The sequence below is a fragment of the Neopsephotus bourkii genome, unplaced genomic scaffold (genome assembly GCF_033783945.1).
Source record: "Neopsephotus bourkii isolate Nb327-2 ecotype Australia unplaced genomic scaffold, CSIRO-AGI_Nbou_v1 NB_1057, whole genome shotgun sequence".
NCBI classification, from domain to species: Eukaryota; Metazoa; Chordata; class Aves; order Psittaciformes; family Psittacidae; genus Neopsephotus; species Neopsephotus bourkii.
Genome location: NW_026901546.1, coordinates 152,580 through 178,991, shown reverse-complemented (window position 1 = coordinate 178,991; position 26,412 = coordinate 152,580). Strand labels below are relative to the sequence as shown.

Below are 26,412 nucleotides of genomic sequence, written 5' to 3'. Positions count from 1 at the left end.
GTGTAATAAGTTTGCCTTGTTTGCTTGTCCATTCCCCTGCCTAAAATATTTTAGATACTGAGAATGACAAGAAGAAATTCAAAGCAGACAGACCACCATGCTCCCCTTCACGTGTCCTTCATATTCGTCAAATTCCAAGTGATGCTACTGAAGCAGAAGTCATTTCATTAGCTATCCCTTTTGGCAAAGTAACAAACTTCTTGAGGCTAAAAGAAAAATGTCAGGTATGTAATTTTCAGTGTTTCTATTATAACAGCAAGACTGGGGATGTAGTTCATGTTATGACCCTTTTGATACTGCATTTGGCTGCAATGATTGCAACAATATCTAGACATTTCATTGATAGCTCAAGATTCTAACAATTTTCAAAGTTGAAAAAATGTACTGATACTTATATTAATTTTTAATACACTTGGATTAAATAATGATCTAGTAACTTGTTAGTAATATTGCTAAATATTATATCCACCTTGTGTTAAGTATATATAGATGATAAGGAACTATGCTGTTACTATTGAAGTCAACATAAGTCTTGAAATAACCCACCTGATTAAATAACTAACATGCATGTTAACTTTTTAATCTGAAATAAATTGCCTAGGGTTTTTTATTTTGTTTTTTTCCTCTTAGATACAGTAGGGTAGTTCACATTATGAATAAACACTGAAATGCTAAATTAATAGGCACTAATAAAAAAACTGTCTGCAGCAGTGAGCTGGATTAATATGCACAAACTGATGTTTAGTGTCTTGTTCCTACTTTATCAATCAATATGTGTATCTGCTACTTAGGTAGTAGTGCTTGCATTCAGGAATCTAATAAATTCATTAGCAGTGTGGTATTTTTAGCTGCATTGCTTCCCATATGTCATACTTGTCTTTAATGACAAGTACTTACTTTACTGTACTTACAATGTAAAACCTTTTAAGAAAACCCACAGATCAAATATCCCCTTAAACATGTATTTTAATGCTGAACAAATCAATACTGTGCATTCACATGATCATTTTCTAGTGAGAGTAGAATTGGGAATATGGTACTTTGATGCTTTGTTCTCTCCTGTAAACAACACAACACTGAAAAGCGCAATGTATTGGTTGCAGGCATTATTGGAAATGGATTCTGAAGAAGCTGCTGCTGCCGTGGTGAACCACTGTAATTATTCTGTACCTCATCTCCACAGCCAGCCTGTTTATATTCAATATTCCAAGCACAGAGAACTTAAGACTAACAGTTCATTGTATCAGGCTGTAAGTATAGTATTTCCATTTACCAGTATAGAATCGCGTATGAGTTGTATACTGGTTTCGGCTAGGATAGTTAATTTACTTCATAGTAGCTTGTGATGCTTACATAATATCAAGGCCTTTTCTGCTTTTCACACTGCCCTGCCAGCAAATGCACAAGAAGTTGGGTCAGCCCCCACAGCTGACCCCAGCTGACCCAAGGAATATTCTGTACCATATGACATTGTGCTCAGCAATGAAAGCTGGGGAAAGGAGGAGGAAGTTGGGAATTTTGGAGTTACAATGTTTTTCTTACCAAGTAAATGTTACACGTGATATCCTACTTTGCAGGAAATGTCTAAACACCTGCCTGCCGGTGGTTAGTAAAAGAATCCCTTATTTTGCCTTGCTTGCACATGCAGCTTTTGCTTTACCTATTGAATTGTCCTTATGTCAGTCCATTAATTTTCTCAGTTCTACCCTTTTTATTCTCTCCCCCACACTGCTGGGGTGAAGTAACCAGGCAGCTGTGTGGTACTTAGCTGCCTATCAGTGTTAAACCGCAACTTTAGTAAATAAATGGAACACTTTCCACTACACCAACAGTCAAATTCTAATAGATAGTATTTCCGTCTCTTGTTATCCAAGTAGTAACTTTTTTCCGATAGGGAGTTCTCTGTCTGTGAAATTACTGTGAAGGAGCTTAAGCTCAAGCATCATTCATCCTGATGTGGAGAAAATCAAGTGAAGGTGGCAGGAAGACTGCTTGTATGAACAAGTAGCTCCTGACTGAACTCAGACGTAAAAAAGAGGCAGATAGAATCATGGACAGGTGATTGTATCTGTCCATACAATACAGAGGACATTATATTGTCCTCTGGAGGAGTAATATAGAGAGCATTATCTGAATATGCAGGAATGTGGTTAGAAAATTCTAAGATACATGGAGTTGGCTCCAGGAGGACTGTGAATGCAGCAAGAATGGCCCCTCAAAGTGAATCAGCAGCAGGTGGAAGATTTAGGGAATGGGGAGCCTGCTGCTGAATGGGGGAAGGAGCCCTGCTTACAAAGTAAATGAAAAAGGCTGAAGTACTGAATGCTTTCTTCTAAGACTTTAGTGGTTAAAACTTGCCCTTCAGAATAACAAGCCACTGACGACATTCTGAAGGTCTTCATGAAGGAAGTAGAAAAGAATCTTGCTAGGGAACATTTAAGCAAACTGACTAAACAAAAGTCTGTGGCCCTGGTGAGATGCACTTATGAGTACTGAGGGAGCTGGCTGCTGTCATTGCAAAGCCACTCTTACAGTCTTGGAAAGGTCATGGCAATTGTAGAAGGCTCCTGAGGCCTGGAAGAAAACAAATCTCTTTCCTATCTTAAAGAAGGACAAGGAGGATCCAGGGAAACATTGGCTGATCAGCCTTACCTAGGTGCCTGGAAGGGGAATGGAGGAACTAATCCTGGAAACCTTTTTCATACAGTCTAAGAACAAGAAGGTGGTTGGGAAAAGTCAGCAAGGGTTTTTGAGAAGGAAGTAATGCCTCAACAATGTGATAGGCTTCTACAGTGAGATGACTGGTTTGGAGGATGAGAGGAGAGGAGTGGATGTTGTTTAATGGACTATGGCAAGACTCTACGCATTATTTCCGATAACATCCCAGTAGACAGACAGATTAAATACAGTTTAGGTAAGTAGACTGTGAAGTGTTCTGAAAGGCTAAAATGGTGGTGGCCAGTGGCATGAAGTCCAGCAGGCGACTGGTCACTAATGGAGTACCCTAGGGGTTGATCCTGTGTTCAGTACTGTTTAATATCTTTGTTAATATCCTGGATGATGACATGGGGAATATCCTTAGCAAGTTTGCTGACAACACGGAACTGAGAGGGCTAGCTGACATCCCAGATGGCTGTGCTCTCATTCAGAAAGAACCTTGAAAAGCTGGAGAAGTCAAATGACAGGAGAAACCTCACTAAGTTCAACAAAGGGAAATGCCAACTTCTGCACCTGAGGAGTAACCTCAGGTACTGCTGTACACTGTGGTCAGCCAGCTGGAAAGCAACATGGCAGAGAAGGACCTGAGGTTCCTGGTGGACAACACACATGCTGTTGAAGAAAAGGTGGCCAGCAGCAGCATCCAAAGCTGCAGAAGGTGGAGTGTTGCTGCCAGGTTGAAGGTGGTAACCTTCCCTCTATTCAACGCTGATGAGACACATCTCAAATTCTGTGTCCAGTCCTGGGCTCCTCAGTACAGGGGAAACTTGGACATAGTGAAGCTAATCCAGCAAAAGGCCATGAAGGTGAAGACTGTTCAGCCTGGAGAAGGCTTTGGCATATCTTACCAATGTCTGCAAATGGAGGCACTTTCCAGTGGTACCTAGTGACAGGACAAGAGGCAATGTTCATTATTTCAAATACAGAAAAATCCACTTAAGAAACTTTCTTACTCTCATAGTGGTCAAACATTGGAATGGGTTGCTCTGAGACATTGTGTACTCTCCATCCTCAAATACGTTTAAAACCTGGTGGGAAACAGTTCTAAGCAGCCTTCTGTAGGTGAACCTGCTATTGTATTCTACACTACTTAGAAATACTTGATTACTTTATGTTTGAAAGAACTTTTACCATTCCTGACTTTTAACAGGTAACAGCTTTCAGTAGCTTCAGAACATGAAGAAAATATTGTGTCTTCTCCAGTAAATCTTTTCTCTGAATAATTAGTCTTGATTTTTTTTCTCCATGTCCACACTATAGTAGCAGGAATACCACAAAAACCTATATTTGTGTTTTCCTAACGTTAATTGCTAATTATGTGGTCTGTAGATGCTATCTGAAGAACACAAGGAAGAACAAACCCAGCTGATACACGATGAATCACTTTCTGCTCCAAAACCTGCTCTTTTGAAGCTTTTCACTTTGTCAGATACAGTGTTATTGTGACGGGTCATGTAACTTGTTTTTGAAAGATTCATGGTGTTGTCACTGTTCCAAGACCTTGCCAAACTCAGGAAAATCATAGTCTTTAAATTGTTCAAATTTAAAAAAGATCACATGACTAAACTTAATGTTGATTGTTTATTCTAAGTAAAACTCTAGATCCAATATAAAATGGGTGTTTTCACTGATAAAATATCAGTTTTATGTGTAACTTCATTCCAAACAATACGATTAATTTCTTTCTTGCATTTTTGAAGTACTAAAAATCGATTTTGTAAGAATATGAATTGAACATTGGGGGTGGTGGTTTAAATCCCCCCCCTTTTGAGTTTTATTTAAATTTTGGAGGCACTAGCAGAGTGGCTGAACACTACATTACTGACTTAGTGTCTAGGCTCAGGCCTAAAGTACAGATTATTTTGCAGGGGTTTCTGAAACTAGCTAACATATGTATTGTGTGCCATGTTTAGTCCATCTTCCAAGGAAATAGTGTTACTGAGACATGCCATAAAGTCACAGCACTACATTTGGGAAGGAACACCTATCCATAGTTCTCTCAGAGGTAATCTGAAGACCTTTCCGAGGAAAGCCCATCAAAAACCAGCCTAGAGGCTTTGAAAGTTCCAGTGAGGCAGTTCGATGAGTGAGGTTTCAGGGTGATTTTTGTGTTGATAGTTTGGCTCTGAAGGAAGAGCAGGCTGTGCACCTTTAAGCTTATCCCCAGCAAAACTTAGTTCCTGAAGAGAATGCAATCCTAGTAAAGCCGAGATAATAGTTTTTGGTACGCTGTTAATCTGTTACAGTATTGTCATTATACTGATTTGCTGGAAAATCTCTAGAGTAACAAAAGCTTACTGAATCAAAGCAAAATTGTGTCTATATGGCATTACAAAGTAGGAACAGTTTAACTAAAAAAGAGTCATAATTATGTGAAACTATGATCTGACTTCTTTTAGGGCAAGGGAAGGGAAGGAAGAAGATTTTCCTATTATTAGGGAATTTGAACTGGTAATAGATAAAAGGAATTATTTTTTTTCAAAGCTGCATTTTAAATGCATTATACATACTTGTCTTTGTATGAGAACTTTGTTTAGAAACTGATAATTTGTATGTGTGTAACTGTGGTGTCTGCTGTGACATGATTTCAGACAGCCCAAGCTGCACTGGAAGCTGAGAATGCTATGGAGCATGGAATCCAGGCTGGTCCAACTACTTATGCTGTTGAAGGTGGGCATGGCCCTTATCAAGGTTCGGTTCTTCGAATCATTGTTGAAAATCTTCACTACCCTGTCACTATAGAAGTGTTGTATCAGGTAATGAGATCGCTAAAAACAAAAAAAAAAAAAATTAAAATCTGTTCCATTGTTGCTATTGTAAATTAATTAACTTTTTTTCTTTCTTTAAGTAGCTGTGCATCCTTAATTGTTTGACTGAGGACTGTAATTTTAAAATTATTTATTACAGTATGGGGATCTAGGCTTGAATCAGTTTTGCACAAAAAAAGGATCATAGTAAACAGGGCTTCTGTTTACAGCTTTACATGTTTTCTTTCATTTCGTTTAGCTGCTTGGTTTCTGTGGAAGCAGCCACAAACTTGAGGTGTAACTTCTAATTTATGCACACATGATGAGCTAGTAAAATAATGATTGTTATGAACTTGTGGACCCGCATTCTATCTGTTGAGTAGCTTTTGTAGTTTTCATTATATTTTAAACTTTTATATTCAATTTTATAATTTGAGGCAAGTAATGTAACATACAAGTATAGTTGCTTGGACAAATACTTTCAATTGTTCAGCAGCTGTTAGAACGCCATTTACTTTACCTCTGAAAGCCTGGCACAGAGGTGGTCTGTAGCTGTGAAATCATGAACCTAAATACACTGAACACAGGATTCGAGGTGCGGCCTCACCAGTGCCCAGTACAGAGGAATGATCACTGCCCTGGTCCTGCTGGCCACATTATTGCTGATGTGGGCCAGGATGCTTCTGGCCTTCTTGGCTGCCTGGGCATAAGCTGATTCAGTGAACATCAGTCAGCACCCCCAGGTCCTTTTCCATTAGCAGCTTTCCAGCCACTCTTCCCAAGCCTGGAGTGTAGCATGGGTTGTTTTGGCCCAAATGCAGGACCCAGCACTTTGCCTTGTTCAGCCACATACTACTGGCCACAGCCCATCAATCCAGCCTGTCCTGATGCCTCTGCAGAGCCTTTCTATCATCCAGCAGATCAGCACTCCCAGCCAACTAACTTGGTGTCATCTGCAGATTTACTGAGCATGCACTCAATCCCTCATCCAGATCATCAGTGAAGACATTAAACAACACTGGCCCTAACACTGAGCCCTGAGGGACACCATTAGGGACCAGCTGCCAACTAGATGTGATGCCATTTACCTCCACTTTTTGGACTCAGCCATCCAACCAGTTTCCAACCCAGCAAAGAATCTGCCTATCCAGGCCATGAGCAGGCAGTTTCTCCAAGAGAATGCTATGGGAGACAGTGTCAAATGCTTAAGTCCAAATAGACAATGTCTACACCCTTCCCTCATCAGCCAGGTGGGTCACCTTATCGTAGAAGATCAGGTTGGTCAAGCAGGAGTTGCCCTTCATGAACCCATGCTGGCTGGGCCTCATCCCTCCATTTTCCTGTATGCATTTTTTGATCTCACTAGGATCATCTGCTCCATGACCTTCCCCAGCACTGAGGTCAGGCTGGTAGGGCTAAAATTCCTAGGGTCATCCTTCCTGCCCTTTTCTTCCTGTTCCAGGCTTAGTATTTTCTGGGGATGGGGGAGGGGGTGGAAGAGTTCTGCTTTCCTGACTTGTATTGATTCTGACAATTTGCTCTAAAATTGTTAGTACTTTCCAAACTTACCTTTCCTCTTCCACTGTTGATTTAGACATAGTTTTTCTGCACTTACATATTGTGCCCTAGGTATACTTTTGTCCTCGTCCTTTGTGGCTCTGCTTCTGTACAGACACCCTTATGTAGTTCACACTCTCATTTTGAGTGTATGTATATTAATTTCAGACTTCTGCTTTTTTTTTTTTTCTGCAGTGCTTGCATTTGCAATAAATTAAATGCCATTCTATTGTAAATCAGAGGGATTGGACCCAAACCTGGTCTTTGTCTTGCTTCTTTCCTTCTTTGTCTTCTGGTTTGGTTGTGCGTAATTAATTTGTAGACACATCAACTATTTCAAATATATTTTTGGTCACCAAATTTGCAGAACTTGTTTGAAATACAGAATGTAAAGGTGGATGCCTTGAAAAGCAGATTGAAGTTCCCATCGAAAGTCCATTTCTCAAACCTCAACTTTGATTATCCACAGTTTCTCTGCAGGCATTGGACAAATGCCTGTTTGGGCTGGCCTTCCCCACTCTTTCACTGTTGAACAGCCATTGCTATATCTTTAAGGAAATTTCATTCTTTTTCATTGTCTTTTATAGCCTCTTTAATTTTTTTTTTATATGAAAAAACTCTAAGTTCATTCAGTTTCTCCTCAACTCTCACAAAAGAAATGACTATCAGCAATCTCTGTGATATATCAAATGCTAGATTTTAGTGTGTATGAGTTATTCATTGTTTCTGAAAGCTCATTTTTTCTTTCTCAAGATTTTTTCCAGGTTTGGATCTGTCTTGAGGATTGTTATCTTCACTAGGAACAATCAGTTCCAAGCTTTGCTCCAGTATGCTGATCCAATGAATGCATATTATGCCAAAATGGTAAGTATAGTGTGTTCAACTTGATTATTTTGCTGGTCACCTTCCTACCCTCCCAGGGAAATGGGGAACATTAGGGATAGCTGGGCATGAGACACTTTGTATTTCTCTTTAATCTGTGTGGCCACTTCAATATTAGTAAATAAATAAAATCAATTTGAAAGTTGCCATATAAGGTATGTAGAGGAACAGATTCTGCTAAGTGTTAAGTGGTATTTAGCAGTAGGTGTTTTTTAGAGTGAGTTAGGCTAGACTGAATGGAACTTTTACCCTACTTCTGTTACTGAAGTTGACTTTTTATTCTCAGCTTCAAAATCAAAGGCACAGAATATTTATCTATTGCTGTTTGCAAGTTAGTCCAGTAAGTAAATTCACTATGTGTTTTAGTGAATAAGTGTATATTGGAAATTACTAAAGGTAAGTGGGATTACAGCCAGTTTGTTAACAATACCATCCTTTCTTAAAGAACAGTATTAATAATAATATATATTTTATTAAAGATTTCACAGAAATTATAATTCCAGTCTAGATTACGTTAAATAATTATAGCAAGCCAGTATCTTTTGACTGTGTTTTACCCCCCACCATCCATCATGATTCTTTTGTGACTGGTTTAAGCAGAAAACACTACTTTAGTGATCTTTCTGAGCAGCAGCTACTCTTAAAGAGACAGATTTTATAGAACCATTTAGGTTGGAAAAGACCCTTGAAGTCACTGAGTCCCACGGTAAACTAAACACTGCCAAGTTCACCACTAAGCCATGTCTCCAGGTCTTTTAAATACCTCCAGGGATGATGACTCAACCACTTCCCTGGGCAGCCTTCTCCAGTGCTTGACAACCCTTTTGGTGAAGAAATTTTTCCTTATATCCAATCTAAACCTTCCCTAGTGCAACTTGAGGCTTATTCCTCTTGTCATATCACTTGGGAGCAGAGACCAACCACCACCTTGCTCCATTCTCCTTTCAGGTAGTTATAGAGAGTGATAAGATCCCACCCTGAGCCTTCTTCAGGTTAAGTAACTTCAGTTTCCACAGGCACTCCTCCTAAGACTTGCGCTCTTGGTCCTTTACCAGCTTATGTAAGGGACAATTCCATGCAATAAAAGCTCCAAATTAGTATTGCTACTAGCATCTGATACCATGTGTTGAGTGGGAGACAAGTAAGATTAGAAGCACAGCAAGAAAGACAAGTCATGTTTAAAGCTGTTTTGTCCATCGGCGCAAGGCGACGTAATACAAATTAGTGGACTGCACTAGTACTCTACACAGGATGTTCAGGTAAGGATGGTGGCAGCATAGCTGTATACTTGGTGTGTAAAAGCAGCACCTCAGAAACAAGATGCCTTTCTGTATGGGTAGAAGTGTGGAGTGAAAACAAACTTACAGTGCTATTTTTCTTCAGAATCTGGATGGCCATAATATCTACCCTACGTGCTGCACCCTGCATATTGAGTTCTCCAGGTTAGGTAGCCTTGAGGTGAAGTACAACACTGAGAAAAGTAGAGATTTCACTCGCCTTGATCTTCCTTTTGATGAAGGCCAGCATCCTCTGGAGCTATCCATGGCTCCTGCCTATGGTAAGAAACCTTAATTTTTAGTGATGCACAATAAGGTTGCTATGCTTTTCATGTTGTACTTATGCTCTAGATTCACATCAAGTTCATAGAAAGGTACATTTTGTTTACTTTGGTTTGTTGGGTCAAATAGTTTGTATGGAAAGCAGAAAGTACAACTCAAGATACGTGAATATCTGAAGCTATAACATGAGGAATGCACTTGGGAAAATTCAAAGTGGTGTGGAAAAGCTGCATTTGTAAAATGCTGTGAGACTATATCATTGGTACAGGTAGTATAATAAATGTTGCATATCAGAATGGCCAGTGGCAGTCATTCAAAGTTGACACTATTTGCCTAAAACTGCTTGAAAATGAGTGTTTGAAGAGTGTTATCTCTTTGTTGTTATTTTAGGATAACTGCCTCCTGTAACAAAACTACAAGAAACTTTGAAATACTACACCTATATATATATACATATGTATGTTTTGTTGTCACTTTCTAAAAGATAAATTTTTAGAAATTTTTGTGAATTTTAGAAGTCATTTCCATGATGTAGAGGATACAATGTCTGCTTGAAGCTACACTGGAGAAGTCTTTTTGGCATAAATAGCTCAGGTATCCTCATTTAATCAGTTTCCGTAATAATGCAGATCACCAAACAGATTAATATGATGATCTGTCAGAAGTACTCACAATGCAATTTGAGTGATTTTAGCTATTTTTCTTTCTCTCTAATGACAACCATTAGCACTAAGACACAGCTAACTGTCTCAGCATGTTTAATAGGTTGGGGAAGGGCTAGGGAAGAATTCCCATTTTTCCTTTAGTTTTCTGTGATAGCTAGGGCAGATACTGGGTTTGGCTTGGGTTTTTCGGATAGCTGGCTTTGGTAGATTAGAGTAAGAAAGTGAGTCGCACCCACTACTTTCTGGATTGTTTTTGCTGGTTCCCTTGAAGGCAGGCCTTGGATCTTGACGTAATGTGCAACCATCTTTATAATGTTTTTGAGGATTTGCCATAGATTATCACGGAAAAATGCTGTTATAGATCTGATGTTTTCATTAATTAGACTTGCACAATTTGAAATATCAATAAAAGGGGAAAGTAAACTTAGAGTAGATTAAGGACCAACTTGTTTATAGAGCAGAGATAACACTGTATGCATGCTTTTGGGGAGTAACACATGAACATCTCCATTTTCTTCCCCCTCACTCTTCCAGCCTTGTCATTGCTAGTAGTCCTGTTTTCAGTCTGAACATTTACTGTAACAGTAAGAACGGCAGAGGTGCTGATATAAAAAAGGTTCTGATATCTTCATCAAAATTTGTTTGTAGTGCAGTCAGTGAAGCAGCTGCATAGATATTTTTCTTTTTTAAAAAAACCAGCTTTAGACTGGAAGAAGCATGCTTCTAGCCTTTCAGTCAGTGGTGACAACACACATACTTTGCAGTAGGCAAAACTGATAGTCCTCAGTTGCATGACATGAGGAAAAGATATTGGGAGTCATGTTAGCACTTAACACTTCCAGTGTTGCTACTAGTGGGTACATTTTTGACGGAGAACTAGAAGATAAAGCAGGTAACTATCAGAATAATACTTGCATTTTTTTTCTGTAGACTTGAAGTTATCCTACTCCGAAAACTAAACTGCTCTTGAAACTTATTTTTTTCCTTCATTTTTTTTCTCTTTTTTTTTTCTTTTGCTTGTAGTGAAAAGATGCTGCACTATAAATAAGCAGATTTTGTGAATGTTCTGCTTTTAAAGAGTTCCCTAACCCAGTGAGCATAAGCAGAGATACATGAATTAGCTTGCTTTGGAAGCTAGCCATGAAAGAAATTATTTTACGCATAAAAAGTGCAACAGAGAATACCATATCTTTCTGCATTACCTTTGTTTGACAATTTTTGTATGCCTGATTTGTGGTATCAGCATGCAACATACAGGTCTTATTTAGCAGAACAAAAGTGCTTTCTCGATTTCTTCATTAATGTTTCCATTACCATTCCTGGATTGTGAATAAGTGATTAATATCTATATTGCCAGGACTTGTTGATATAATGCACCAGTGTGTATATCTCAAGAACACAATGACTTCCTTTGGTGTGATAAATGAATTCAGTTGTTTGTATGAAAGACACTTTGTTGCTACAGATAAGAGGAGGTGTAATGTGATGCAGCATTCATGAATACCTGATCTGTGATGTCTGTTTCATTTGCTGGTTTGGTAATACAGAACAGATACTTCTTATACTATTGTATCATCCCTGTCAATGACCATCTGCTAGGGAATGTAGCTATTTTAGTCAATGGTGGAGGTTTGAGTAGTAAAACAGACATATTGCCAGGATAGGATGTATTTCTTAAATATATATACCCCATTTAAAGAAGTCTAGTGCGCCAACATATGAAAGAAAGCACAACTTGAGTTTGTATATAACTACGTCTTATAATAATAGTTAGTGTGCTGCCTGGGTAACACCTCCACATGCTAATGTGAAAGTCACTGAGCTATCTTTGAGGCTGTCATTCTCCATATGTCAATATTCCAAATCTGTTCAATGCTTTTGATTGCCAGAAGAATCATTAAAAGCCCCTGGTTATTTATGAAATAATATAACCTGATAAAGTAGATCTCCTTAAAAAGCAAAATATACCTTTATGCATCTCAGTAGCTAGTAAAATTCAGACCTTCAGTTTCATTGTAATCGTTTGTATTATTTAGCCCCTACTGGTTTTAGAAATATCTAGGGAACAGCTGTATCTCATTATTGCAAAATGTTTTTGAGTATACTTACTTCATGGAAATGTTTAGAATACATTTCCGTTGTGTGAATAGAAACTATGGAACATTGCATCACAGGTATCTTAACGTATCTTAACTTTAATGGATCGTATTCTATGCTGTGCTTTACTATTCAAACTCGTCTATATTACATCTTGCTATGGCCTCATTTTAAAAAGGAAAATTGAGGCTAAGTGGAATATTTGCCTTCAAATGTGGCTGAAATTTGTCTTTGTAAAACATTGAATCTTGGATTTTAATGAGAGTTTTTAACACAAACATTTTATAAAAGACATAATCGCAGACTGAGATCAGAACACTAGAAGCTGATTCTTAACTGCTGAAGTCTCTTCCATTTTCTCAAAATTTTAAAATCTTTAAAATTTTAAAATTCGATGTCTGCTCTCTCTAGGCACCCAAAATTTCATCATCCCGTCATATACTGGGGCTCCTGGGTTTGCCCCAGCCATGGCCTTTACGCCAGTTGCAAGTAAGCTTCCATTTTCTAAAAATGCAGTGTATGTGGATGTGGCTAGTGGTCTATCTGAATACACTGGTTCACAACATTGTTTTCAAACATTGCAGTTGGAACACAGTGCTCATTTGAGTCACTCTGGTTCTCTTTCTCGTGTTATTCAGCAAAACTAATCTCTGAATAAAAATACTGGATACTGAAGTATTTTATCATTTAATAAATATGATAAAGAAATTAAATGCCATGGTAAAGATTACCTGCAGTTGAAGAAACTAAGCATATGTTTTAGTAAGAATTGTAAGACTTCAGTGACATTCAAAGCTAAAGAAGGAAATCTCCCTTTTTCTGGCTATAGAAGAAGAAATAAATAGTCTTCTATGCTCAGTGATCTTTTCTGTGCTAAATTATTTTTCTTCTTTCTTGGGCTTGTCCCTTTTTTTTTGTGTCTGTTGGTATAGCTGAATATTTCTTCATTTCTGGAGGGGAGGTGCTTTCTGCTTTATTGGTCAAATACTAGTAATAACTAAATTTCTTAGAAGAATTTTTAATTGAGTATTGATTTTTTTTTTTTTTTTTTTTTGCCAAATGTAACCTGCTTTTGTCTTCTAAAATGTCTTTTCTTCTTTGAGATGTGAAGTCATGCTAGTAATACCCTTTCAGGTTATTCCTTTCCGGTTGTTCCTGCACCAGTAGTGCCTGCACCAGTGGCTCTTCCTGCAGTTTCTACTGTTCCAGCCAACTCTGTTTTACTAGTCAGCAACCTCAACCCTGAAGTAAGTTTGCTTGGTGAAACTGATGCAAGTATCAACTTGTACCAACTGCCAGAATTCTCCTTGCAAATTGACATTAGCTAAAGAAGTAAGAGAGTATCTCAATGCTGATAATGCAAAAAATAAAGGACAGCTCTATTCTTGTTTGGGATAATTTGCAAAATTGATGATGTTTGAAAAATCCAGTCAGCAGTGAAAAGCTTTCCAACACAATTTACTTTAGAAAACCTTTGTTAGCAGGGTAGCTGGTAATTACAGAAAAGTCCATGGTCAGATGTGAGAAATGCTTGAGGGGGTAAACAACATACTTAATGGTGCCTCTGTTAATATGACTCCTCTTTGAGCTACTTTGTCATTAGAGAGTCCAAAGACTTTTGTTTGTTACAAAGCATGAGGAGTGAGAGAAACAGGAGGGAAGAGAAAAGAAGATAAAAGTATTCCAAAGCACGATCTTTAGTTTTTGCAGCTTATCCCAGGTTGGAGAGGAAGATCACAGGTGCACTTTGCTATTAACATCACTGTGAATCCGTTTTAAAAAGTTAATAAATACACAGGTTGACATGTCATAATACACACAGATTTTATTATTTTTTATATATATTTTTATATATATATATGTTGGCAGTAAAATTGCCAAGGACAGCTTGCATAGTTATTTTTATAGTGAAAATTATATAGTAACTCCTGTTACTCAAATGCTACACATTGCGCTATGCTTTATTAAAAACAATGTACATCTCTTAAAAAAAAATAAATAAATCAAGCTTCACAGAACCCGTGACTAAAACCACAATTCTGCTTGACTATGGATAAGCACTTCTACTACAGCAATTGTTTGTTTTACACACACATTAGACTTGCTTAACCAAACAACGGATAAAATTAGGAGTTATTGGCAAAATGGAAGTTATTTTTGTATTACTGAAGTTCAAAAATCTGTTGACAGTTTATTTAATCTTTAAGTAATTGTTGTATTTCTGGTTTTGTTCTGAGAGCTGAACTTAACAGTAAACATCAAAAGGAACAGCTGCAGATTAGGACTGTAAGACAAGTCAACTTTGTCAATATATCTGATCAGTAAGTTTCTGATGATTGCTGTGGATACACAATCCACAAGCAATCTGAGTCTTTAAATAGTGTGTTTTTTAAGACTAAGGATGTGTGAAGCAAGGTCAGAGCTATTTTTTGGACTGTTTTACTTAATGCTAACCATATACAAGAAGCTGTCATATGGAACCTTGTGCTGTAATGCATGATACAACATAAATGCATTAAATAATGCTCAACTTCTTAAAAGATAAGAAATAAGAATATACCACAGTGCATATTGTTGGAAATACAAATTGTTGTAAATATATTTCTTGGCAACTGTGTAACATTTGCTCTTCAGTAGTGGTTGTCTGAGCCCTTCACTTCTTTTTCTGTGTTTAGAAAATCTGGTTGACCTCATTTCAACTTATATTTCTCCCATATTGCAGGGTTTCGATGTGCATTTCAGCGTTCCTTCATGACTTTGAAATTAACTGGTTTTGTCTCCCAGAAAGTTTTTTTAGTATAAGTATTGCAGTCTCCTTTGGTTACACAATTTCTTTGAATAAACTCTGTGCTGAATTAAAATATTTGGGCCAGAAAGCCCAAACTGTTAGAAGCATTTAAATTTTATATTGATAGTAATTGTTCCTTATTTAGTAATAATGCTGATGATAAAAGGGTATGGAGTTACACTTAAACTGCACTATCTGATGTTTTAAAATAATTTAGATATGTTTGGTACACATTTCAAATGTTGTGAGTTGAGAATGAATAAGACTAAAGAGTGTGAGTAATGCTTCTGATACCCAGGTATTTTTAGTACTCAGTACTGGCAAAACTTTGCCTCAGCTGAATCAAATTTGGCTGCATTAGGGTGCAAATTTCTCTTTGGTGCTTGGAAAACTTGGAACACAAGGATGTAATTAAAAGTCACTGAAGGAAAGCTATTTCATTCAATATTTATCTTTCTGTTCTCAACTTCTAGTTGAATGCAATTTAAATACTGGTTTCTGTCTGGTTCATATATAAACATGGTATGTGTATCCATTTGAACATTTGAAGCAACTGCTTTTATTGTTAAGGTATTTTCTGCTGTTTAGAAAATACAAAAGGGTTCTTGAATGCTCTTTTCTGTTTCTAGCTTAGCAAGTGTCTTTTGTTTTTCAGGGAGTGAACTGCTAGCTTGGAAAGAATGAGCTCAAATAATAAAGCTACTTGAAATATTGCTAACTTCTTCAGCATGACAAAATGAGTCTCTATTGATGAAAATGCATGAGCTGTACTATCAACATGTTTAAATATTTTATATGTGCATATCAAATATATATTAACAAGAATGCTATACACTGTATTTACTGTAGTTAGGGAATGGCTTTTGAAGAGACAGATTCATGCATTAGTGTACAGTATCTCTTCCGTTCTTTTTGTTTACATGCATTTATGGAATAGATTTCTTTATTTGCATGGGTTTAAAAATAATATACTCATTTTATCATTTAAACAGGCCATCACACCACATGGACTCTTCATCCTATTTGGTAAGATATGTCAAATATACCTTGAGGGCTAACATTCTTTTTATTTATCTGATATATGCTTGTTAATGCAAGAGCCATTCCTCTATCTTTGTTCAGACAATGCACAAGAGAATGTGCTAGTTTTAAAATTGCAGTAGTTGTACGCAACAGGTACCAAAATGGCACAATGTTTACAGTATCAGAAGAATTTCAGTGTGTGGTCCAATTTGTTTACCACAAAGAATAGGAAAGCAAAGTGAAATTAAAAAAAGACTGAATCAGAGTAAATGGAGTAAAGAATTGGCACACACGTTAGTTGAGAGGACAATGTTTGTTGGCATAATAATATTTAATATGTCTCTATTAAGAGGACTTTAACACTGTTGCACTATTTAACAGCTGAATACAAATATGCTGTATTATAGAATCATAGAACCATAGGATAGTTAGGGTTGGAAAGGACCTTAAGATCATCTTATTCCAACCTGCCTGCCATGGGCAGGGACACCTCACACTAAACCATGTCACCCAAGGCTCTATCCAGCCTGGTCTTGAACACTGCCAGGGATGGGGCATTCACAGCTTCCCTGGGCAACCCATTCCAGTGCCTCACCACCCTTTCAGTGAAGAATTTCTTGCTTATACGAAATCTATACTTCCCCTGTTTAAGTTTGAATCCATTTCCCCTTGTCCTATCCCTACAGTCCCTAATGAAGGGTCCCTCCCCAGCATCCCTATAGCCCCCCTTCAGATACTGGAAGGCTGCTTTGAGGTCTCCACACACGAGACTAAAATCCTGTGGGATTTCCCCCATTTCTGAGCCTCACAAAATAATACACAAAGTTTAAATATCTCCTTCATACTAATATTCTAACCAACCCATTTAATGAGGTGATTATTCTTTGTAACCATAATGTCGGTCAAAAACCCCAGATTTGCCCTTGTGCTGTTTGTAGTAATGGTGTGGACAAATCTTCTTTCTGTATTTTCACAGGTATGTATGGTGATGTACATCGTGTGAAGATCATGTTTAAGAAGAAAAGCAACGCATTGGTTCAAATGGCAGATGGAACCCAGGCTCAGTTAGGTACTGACTTTTAAGGCACAGTTATGCTTTGAATTAGAGTGAGTGCAATAAAGATGAGGAATTTGCCATCTGTGAGTGACAAAAGCATGAACAAATGAAATCCATCATCGTGATGATTTACTACATACAAGCTTGTCCTTTTTAATGTTATAATGTTTGCTTCATGTAAAAAAAATATTTTCTCATAGTGGATAAAAAGATAAATAAATCCTGTGGATCACAATTTAGTCAATGATAGAATTAAAACGTTATACTAGGTTCTTGTAGCTTATCTTACTAATGCATCATACAATTTTACTGTAGTTTACCCTATGTCTAGCTATTTAAGGATAATCAACTGCTCTTTATTGAAATACTGGTTTGCATTTTTGTTGCTTTTAAAGTGGAGGATATCTTACATTCTTATACTTGTTTTAAATATAATGTTATGACATAGCCCACCTGGTAAACATGGAAGTTGCAGTTTAAATTTAGAATGTGAAATGTGACACTAAATAGAAGGCAAAGAATCCTTTTTTCTTCCTTTCTCTTCATTCTTGTTCTAATTGTATTTCCACTGGTCAGCTATGGGTCACTTGAATGGACAGAAGCTTTATGGAAGGGTCATCCATGCTACTCTTTCAAAACATCAAATAATTCAACTTCCTCCTGATGGAAAGAAGGGCAACGGTCTGACAAAGGACTATAGCGATAGCCCTCTACATCGCTTTAGGAAGTCTGGCTCTAAGAACTTCCAAAACATCTCTCCTCCATCTGACACCCTGCATCTCTCCAACATCCCGTGAGTATCTATATGTGTGATCCTCTTGTAATGATGGTTTTTAGGTTATGTTCTTAAGTTACATAATCTGATACAAGCTTTACATTGCCTTGGCCTTTTACAGTTTCCTAAGAATTTGGATCACTCTGCTCTGTAATTAGCAATAAGTGAATCCTTTAACTGTCACTTTTTATTCTTAGCAAAGAATAGAACTGACCGAGTGCTCTTCTTTGCATTTCAGTACAGTATACATTTGCTTGAGAATATGCTTTTGCTTTACAAATATTAAGTCCTGTGTTTAATAAACATTAATAAATGTTAAGTATTTAATAAAGTTAAATATTTAAATAAATGTTAAATATTTGTGAATATTAAATTCATGTTTTTTGAGATAACGTACTGGAGTTACATTACATCAGATTTGTGACTGGCATCATTGTTTAATGTAGATGCAGTTTTTAATCATTCTAACACTTTTTAAAGAATTGTTTCTACAGAATTCAGACATCTTACACAGAAGGGAAGTTTTTATAAAGAAAAAATATTAAGAAGTATGTTCTTTAAAACTGGACCAACCTTTTCTCCTATCTCGAATGTTGTCAACAATGTAAGGAGTGAGAATCAAACAAGTTTTTACAAGCATCTTTTGTTCAACAGCTGTGCAGGGAGGAAAAAGGGAAAACTATGGAATTTTGTCAAAATTAAAAAAAAAAAAAAGAAAAAAGAAAAAACCAACGCATAACAAAAAAAAAAAAACCCAAACAAAAAACAAACCCACTTAGAAATGGCTTTCTGAGTAAAATAGAAAGCTTTCAAAATTGAAAATATGTGAAGCATATTAGCAGCAGTTACAAGATGAAACGTATTTCTGAAGATATTGGTGAAGATCTTAAGTGATCTTTATGCAATCTTAATTTAACTAAGAGAGGGACGTGGTAGGATGAGAAGCGGGAGAGTGTATCTGAAATGTGTTTGTGGCACACTGTGGTGCTAAATCTTAGTGTCAAAGCCAAGATGTTTGAGCTAAAGTCAACATGGCTTGAGTTGGTGGAGATAGTTTTTGTTGTTCAAATCTAATTTAGAAGCCAGAACTGAGATTTTGATACTATTACAGAACCCTGTATTCTTTTACAAGTTGTGGGGGCATTGTTTCAGTTTTGTTTTCTTCTTTATTTTAAATAGGCCTTTTGTTACTGTTGAGGACATGGAAAACCTTTTTGAAAATACAGGATCTACTGTGAAAGCCTTCAGATTCATCCAGTAAGTTCTCTTGTAAAAATGCTGAGCAAATTTTCAGCCTGGAAGAGGGATAACTGTCTTTTTGAGAAATAAATATATACAAATAAAATAATAAATAAAGTATAGGCAAAATTCCATGTGTTTAAATCTATAGCCAAAAGCTGCACAACTATGGAGATTTTTGATAATCCAAATCTTAAAATTTTTAATGGTAAACTATGTTAGTTAGCATAATTAAATGAAAAATATTCAGGCTTTTGATGAATTCCACATGTGTTCAAAGTACAGTAAGTTCAAGTAAAGTAAATACTCTTTTCTTTAAAAAGAAATACAGGCTGTGAATATGTAAAATGTCATATAAAAAAAAAAGACAATGAACCTGCTCTAGCATTCATTAAAGTTGCTTGGCAGCATTATTTTAGCATGATCATACCAGCTAAATAATCCCACATACAAGGACATTACAAGCGTTTCTTAGAGGTCTTCAAGCCTTATTTTGACCCTGTTTTTCAAAGCATGGTGTAACAGAAGAAAGGCATGGCTGTAGACCATTGATCTGCAGTATTTCTACATCTCCTCATTTTAGCATGTGCATAACTAGCTCTGATTCCCTGTACAAGTGTGTTCAGTGCATGTGATGTGGCTGAAAAAATACTTGTGCCACTTTTCTGTGTTGGCTACTGCAGTGAAAATTTGTTCAGGATTAATAATTGTTTTTATTGTACTTCAGGAAAAAATGCAGAATGGCTCTTATCCAGCTAGGCTCTGTAGAAGAAGCATTTCATGCTCTCATTGCGCTTCACAATCATGACCTTGGAGAAGAGAATCACCTCCGAATTTCCTTCTCAAAATATACAATCTGACTTTTCTGTGGACTTTCCTTTTAAGACTGCATCACATATTAAATAAAATCTTCAAGTAGAGACTGAAACAGCTCTAACCAGCTCTGTCTCTTAAAAGAAAAAGCTCATTCATACATGAAGTTTCAGGTGATTATCTTTTCTGATTTAGCTGCCAGTATGTGATCAAAGTTTAATATTCATCCATGGAAAAAATTCCTCTATGAAAGTGCTTTAGCAACAATATTTATCCCCAAGTTTCCTACATAAAGTTATATTTTGAGAACATCCCTTTAGCTTTTGTTTAAAATCAGCCTTACAAAACACTTCAGAGAATTTCACAATATACCAAACAAAAAGTACTTCTAACAAAAATAATAGTCAATCTACACTACACAGACTAAACACTAATTTGAATGTGAAATAATGCTCGGGTTTCTTGAAAAAAGCAAGCACTGGCTGTGAGTGTCCTCTAAATAGTATATATGTCGCCAGGGTATGTGTTCATAGTTTGGCAAATATTTACAGATAACTTCTTCTAAAAGCAAACTGTGCTGTTCATATGGGTTAAATTATTAGAGAACAGGCAGTGCCTTCTCACTGCAGCGTAAAAGATAATTGACAAGTTTATTCAAGATGTTCTATCAGACACCTAGCTTGACTTAGCCCTGGCATTAATTTCTTTTTTCCTATGAAGTGATGTATGATAGTGCTTTAGAGAAAATGGGAAAATAGTCCTGATATCAGTGAACTTTTTTACATTTCTTTTAAGAATAAAATGTTTACAATCTTACTGCAAATATTCAGGTCTTTGATGGTTTGATAACTTTTTAAGAAGTTATTTTTGTTAGGGTCATCTTTGCAGCAGAAAAATTGAACCTCAAGAGTTTTTTGTATCACTATAATGTCTAATACTTAAATTCCTATGTATTTACTTAATTTCTTATTATGTGCCTTACTATATGCTTATGATTCAATAGCTTAGAGTTTTCTCTGAAGTGTCTTGAAAAATATATTGTGGCCTTTCTCTTTGTGGTCTTCTTAGAAATGTCTTCCTTGATACTTTTGTTCCCACAGAGTAATCTGAATTCCAGTCTTTTGTGCTTTGGTATAGAGATTGGATAGAAGTGGGAATGATTTTAATGAGTTTAAGTGAGAATGAGTTTAACTTCTTGTGTAATTGTGTGGGGATTCTTCAAATTTACCTGGTTGCAGTTAGTTGATGCCAGTACTTGGCTGAAAAAAATGCACTAAAAAAAGCCTGTATAGAAAGACTACATAGCAAATTTCACCCCAGTTTCTGGACTTCATCTAGCATTTTAAGACACATCTGAGCTGCTGCATTTTTCTCCCAGTATTAATCTTTAAGTGATAAAAAGCTGTCCCTTGTAAGGAGGAAGAAATATTTGATAGTGAGTGCATATTTCTCTTTGGAGAATATGCCAAGATAGAGTTAGCTTTGGTGTTTAAAGTACATATAAACTTTTGTGACTTTTATTTCAAAAAAATTAATTTCATTATTAAAAATTTTCTTTCTTGTGTTAACTACCTTTTCGAGAGGTATTCCTCTCAAGCATCACATTTACCTCTAACTACTGCTGAAATGTTTAGCCACTTTTGGGTTTTTTCGTAAATTTGTATGAAGTATATGACTTTGTAACTTTCTCAGAGAAAAAGCATGTTTCTCACATGACCTTAAGTATTCTGCAGTAAGCTTTTTCAAATTTTCTCTGTACTATTTCTCAAAATCAGCATGATTTTCAGAAAAACTAGCTTGCCTTCTTTTAATACACATAAGTCAATTGCAGCAGCCTATCATAGTAAAGATGGTGTCAAACTGCAACAAATTGTCCTATTTGACAGTAGATAAAAGGCTGACTAAATACGTATGCAGTGATAATAAGTGCTGTACAACACAAATAAAGAAGTATTCAGAATATACTATTTACTGACAAGTCAAATTGGCTTAGGAATAACGCAGAATGTTACTATTGGAATTTAAAGTAGTCATTCTATTTTCCTGTTTCAGAAATAGCTAATTCAGTTTTGTGAAGTTTGAAATCAATTAAAAAAAAAAGAAAAGAAAAGAAGAAAAAAGAATTTCTGGGGTGCCAGAGCATGGTACAAAATTACACATTTATGATTTCGGCCAAGTGCATTTGTAAGAAGGCTTGCTCGTTTACATAGCCTCATTTTCATCAGGATGCTTAATTCTAATTCATGTCTATGTTTTACCTTGTTAGCAGTCACACTGATAGCAGATAGAGAATCTTGCTGGACTGGGAACATTCCTTGTTTATTGCACATAAATTGCTTTGGTAATACCTCACCATGATCCATAAAATATATTTTGTCACTTTTCTCAAGAATTACAGCTACAGTGGAGAGGGATTGTATTAGATATGAATGTAACTCTAAAGCAGGAAAAATGGAACCTTAAGTTTGAGATCTAATACTGATGTGCAATATCAGGAGTGGTACAGGGATACTGACAATACGTGTATGCAAACATGTGAATCATGCATTTTAATTAATTGACAGCAGAAGATGGGAAAGTTTAATCAAGTATAAAGGGGTGAGGGTCTCTGACTTTCTCTCAAAAAGAGAAAAGATTAATTTATCTTTTAATTTAGTGTTAGAATATAGCTAATATCAGCTCTGGACTCTTTGCTGTTTGAAATGTATACACCTGTAGTTTAAATTAGAAGACATTTATGTTTTTTTAGTGTAAGATAACTCTGAGTGTGTTAAAATTAAAAAACAATAAAGGATTTTTGGTTTTGTTGCATATTTATTTTGTGTGTTGTTTTCATTCTCCTTTGTTGTACTTCTGTAGTTGAGCTATTTCTGTCAACTTGATTTTAGACTTGTATATATTTTGAAGATGCTGCTTCTTAGGGAGATTTGCTTTTACAGGAAGTGCAGACAAGCTTCAAAACTAGCAGTGCATCTTAGTGTTTGGTTTGCAGAAAGAAGGCACTAGTTAAGGCTAGTTTATCTCAATCAGTAGTCTGCCTTAAATAAATTTAAAGCAAACCCATAACCCCTTGTTTATCCTAATGAATTGTTAGTGAAGGATCAGGACAAAAGGAGTAATTCTTAGACTTTGTGTTTGGCTCTTCAGTACCTGGCTGTTAAAACACAGTTGCATCTTATTTCTTGGTCCTCTGAAGCATATATGAACAGTGATACCTGTGGGGGGGGGAAAAAAAAAAAGAAAAGCAAGATATGGGAAAGAATGGGATTATTCTACATATTTTTAGTGATGTAGGTGGAAAGGATCCTCTGGAGGCCTTAATACTGACTCAAAGTTGGATTAGGGCCAACTTTGGGCAGTTGCTCAGGGAATTGTACAGTTAAGTTTTCGGTATTTCCAAGAATCGAGATTTTACAAATTCCTTATTCTCCTCACTGTTCCAGTGCTGGACTGCCCTCATTTGACTGCCTCATTTTTTATCTAATATGCAAATAGGCTTTAAACATACTGCATCCTATGACTGTTGCCATTTGTCCTGTAGCTGTGCAAACTTGTTGTGTAACAAGAAGATTCTGGCTCCATTTTCTCTGTACAGTGGCCTTAAGTTGTTGAAGGTAGGTTCATAATTTCTTTAATATAAATTCTCAATTTCTGTTTAAATTATTTGTGAATCATAGTGTAATCTGGAACTTGTACTCTAAGCCACTAGTGGTTATATCCTGACTACAGTTACTGGAATGGTTGAGGGCAGAGTTCTCTGCCTATGTATGTATTAAATCCACAAATCGGCTTCAGGTTACCTCTAGCTCTGTTTTGGTTTTTTTTTGCAAATTCACCCTCAGTTCAAAGTGTACAATAGCCTTTTTAACAACCTAGGACCACCTTAGTGCCTTTTCAAATGACCTGTGATTTGTTGCATAATGTTAGAACTTCTGGTTCTTTGAATTTTTTCAAAGGCTTTTGAACATCAGAAGAATTTCTGAAACTCTGGTTTGTGATTTGACTTGCTTGCTTTGTCTGCTGGTCCTGTCAGCTGCACTTATTTTTTGTGCACTGATTTTATGCCCAAGATATTCCACATACCTGAGATGATTTGCCTGCATGTGACACTTTACGATTACAGATGGCAAACTTGTCTGCATGCTGACAAGACTATTCACCTCTCTGATAATACTGCCAGTGTGGTTTGTGTAATCAAGTATCTTGCCATCCTCTGATTCACATCAGTAGGAAAGTGATGAGTTTTTTTCTTATAAGGGGTATGGACCTACTTCTTCTCATTGTATACTGTTCGGTCATACCACTATTTTTCAAATGAGAGGTCAACTTCTTACAAAAGGAATTGTTTTCCTTTTACCTTTTGTCCTGTATGTTGTTGTTTACAGCAGAAGTACCTTTTCTTTGTATTAACTTTATCTTCTGTCTTCTGAAGATTTGTTTGCTATATGCAAGATGGTTTGCCTGCTCTTTCCAAAGCAAATCTGAACAGTTAGGGATTGTGAATTATTTCAAGAAAGAATGGAGAATTTCAGAAATATTTATGTTTAGGGTTTATTGCAGTGAGGGGGAGTGATGACACACAAAATTGGATCAAATTTATGTGCCTTCAGTAGTTTCAGATGTAGACCTCATGCTCACCAATAGGGAAGGGCTGCTTGGAAATGCGGTGCTCCAGGGCACCCCTGGATGCAGCAATCACGAGATGGTCAAATTTGAGATCCTCAGGACAGTGAGAAGAGCGTGCCCTGGACTTCAAGAGAGCAAACTTTGGCCTCTTCAGGCACCTCCTTAGTAAGGTTCCATGGGATATAGCCCTAGAGGGCAGGGGGGCCCAAGACTGTTGGTTGGTGTTCAAGGATCACCTGCTACAAGCTCAGGAGTATTGCATCCCAACCAGAAGGAAGTGCAGCAGGAGGGCCAGGAGACCTCCTTGGGTAGATAAGGAGCTGCTGAGGAAAATTAAAATGAAAAAAGAGTCTTACAGAGAGTGGAAGCAATGACAGGCGGCCTGGGAAGAATACAGGGATGTTGTCCGGGAAGCTAGGGACCAGGTTAGGAAACCAAAGCTAAGGCCCAGTTAGAATTAAACTTGGCTAGGGATATCAAGGATAACAGAAAGGGATTCTACAGGTACATACTAAATAAAAAACAGACTAGGTAGAACGTAGGCCCCCTCAGGAAGCTCTCAGGTGAACTAGCTACGCAGGATTTGGAGAAGGCTGAGGTTCTGAATGACTTTTTTGCCTTGGTCTTCTCTGGCAAAGACTCTGAGCGCCCCACTCAAGTCTTGGAAGGCAGACGCAGGGACTGTGAGAATGAAGACCTTGGGCCCACTGTAGGAGAGGAATTGGTTCGAGACCATCTTAATAATGTGAACGTGCACAAGTCCATGGGTCCTGATGAAATCCATCCGCAGGTCCTGAAGGAGCTGGCGAATGAAGTTGCTAAGCCACTGGCCATCATATTTGAAAAATCATGGCAGTCAGGTGAAGTTCCCGACGACTGGAAAAAGGGAAATATAACCCCCATTTTCAAGAAGGGGAAAATGGATGACCCAGGGAATTACAGACCAGTCAGTCTCACCTCTGTGCCTGGCAAAATCTTGGAGCAGATTCTCCTAGAAGGCATGCTAAGGCACATGAAAAACAGTGAGGTGCTTGATGACAGCCAGCATGGCTTCACTAAGGGGAAATCCTGCCTGAACAATTTGGTGGCCTTCTATGATGGGTCTACAGAACTGGTGAACAGGGGTAGAGCCGCTGATGTCATCTACCTGGATTTGTGTAAAGCGTTCGACACTGCCCCACACAACATCCTTGTCTCTAAATTGGAGAGACATCAATTTGATAGGTGGACCACTCAGTGGATAAAGAACTGGCAGGATGGCCGCACGCAAAGAGTTGTGGTCAGTGGCTGAATGTCCAGCTGGAGACCAGTAATGAGTGGTGTCCCTCAGGGATCAGGGACTCTTCATTAGGGACTGTAGTGATAGGACATGGGGTAATGGGTTAAAACTTAAACAGGGGAAGTTTAGATTGGATGTAAGGAGGAAATTCTTTCCTGTTATGGTGGTGAGACACTGGAATGGGTTACCCAGGGAAGTTGTGAATGCTCCATCCTTGGCGGTATTCAAGGCCAGGCTGGACAGAGCCTTGGGTGATACGGTTTAGAGTGAGGTGTCCCTGCCCATGGCAGGGTGGTTGGAACTCGATTATCTTAAGGTCCTTTCCAGCCCTAACTATTCTACAATTCTATATCTATTGGTGTCTTAAGTCTAATACATACTATTTTCCCCTATAAGTTTTATATTTACATCATTAAAAATGAATGTTGTCTACTGACTATACAAGAAGTGAATTACAGCTGTTTCAGCTTTTTTTTACCATTGCAGTTTTATGTTTCATACCACAATATGCATGAGTCCAAGCATAACCCACCTATTTTTAACTTTGGATAGTAATAACGTGTTGTGCCTGGAGCAGTCCCAAAGAA

General features: G+C 37.2%; 1 protein-coding gene across 1 annotated transcript in view; it reads left to right on the top strand.

The window, feature by feature from the left end:
- PTBP3 (polypyrimidine tract binding protein 3) overlaps positions 1 to 20,035 on the top strand; it is a 44,788-nt gene extending 24,753 nt beyond the window's left edge. Inside the window, exons 6-17 of the mRNA XM_061361265.1 lie at positions 55 to 224; positions 1,104 to 1,250; positions 5,310 to 5,474; positions 7,776 to 7,886; positions 9,288 to 9,462; positions 12,637 to 12,714; positions 13,360 to 13,472; positions 16,006 to 16,039; positions 17,013 to 17,105; positions 17,670 to 17,886; positions 19,048 to 19,125; positions 19,835 to 20,035. Coding sequence (XP_061217249.1) covers positions 55 to 224; positions 1,104 to 1,250; positions 5,310 to 5,474; positions 7,776 to 7,886; positions 9,288 to 9,462; positions 12,637 to 12,714; positions 13,360 to 13,472; positions 16,006 to 16,039; positions 17,013 to 17,105; positions 17,670 to 17,886; positions 19,048 to 19,125; positions 19,835 to 19,967 — 1,514 coding nt within the window. The 3' untranslated portion in view covers positions 19,968 to 20,035. The remainder of the gene's footprint in view (positions 1 to 54; positions 225 to 1,103; positions 1,251 to 5,309; positions 5,475 to 7,775; positions 7,887 to 9,287; positions 9,463 to 12,636; positions 12,715 to 13,359; positions 13,473 to 16,005; positions 16,040 to 17,012; positions 17,106 to 17,669; positions 17,887 to 19,047; positions 19,126 to 19,834) is intronic.
- Positions 20,036 to 26,412: the final 6,377 nt, after the last annotated feature.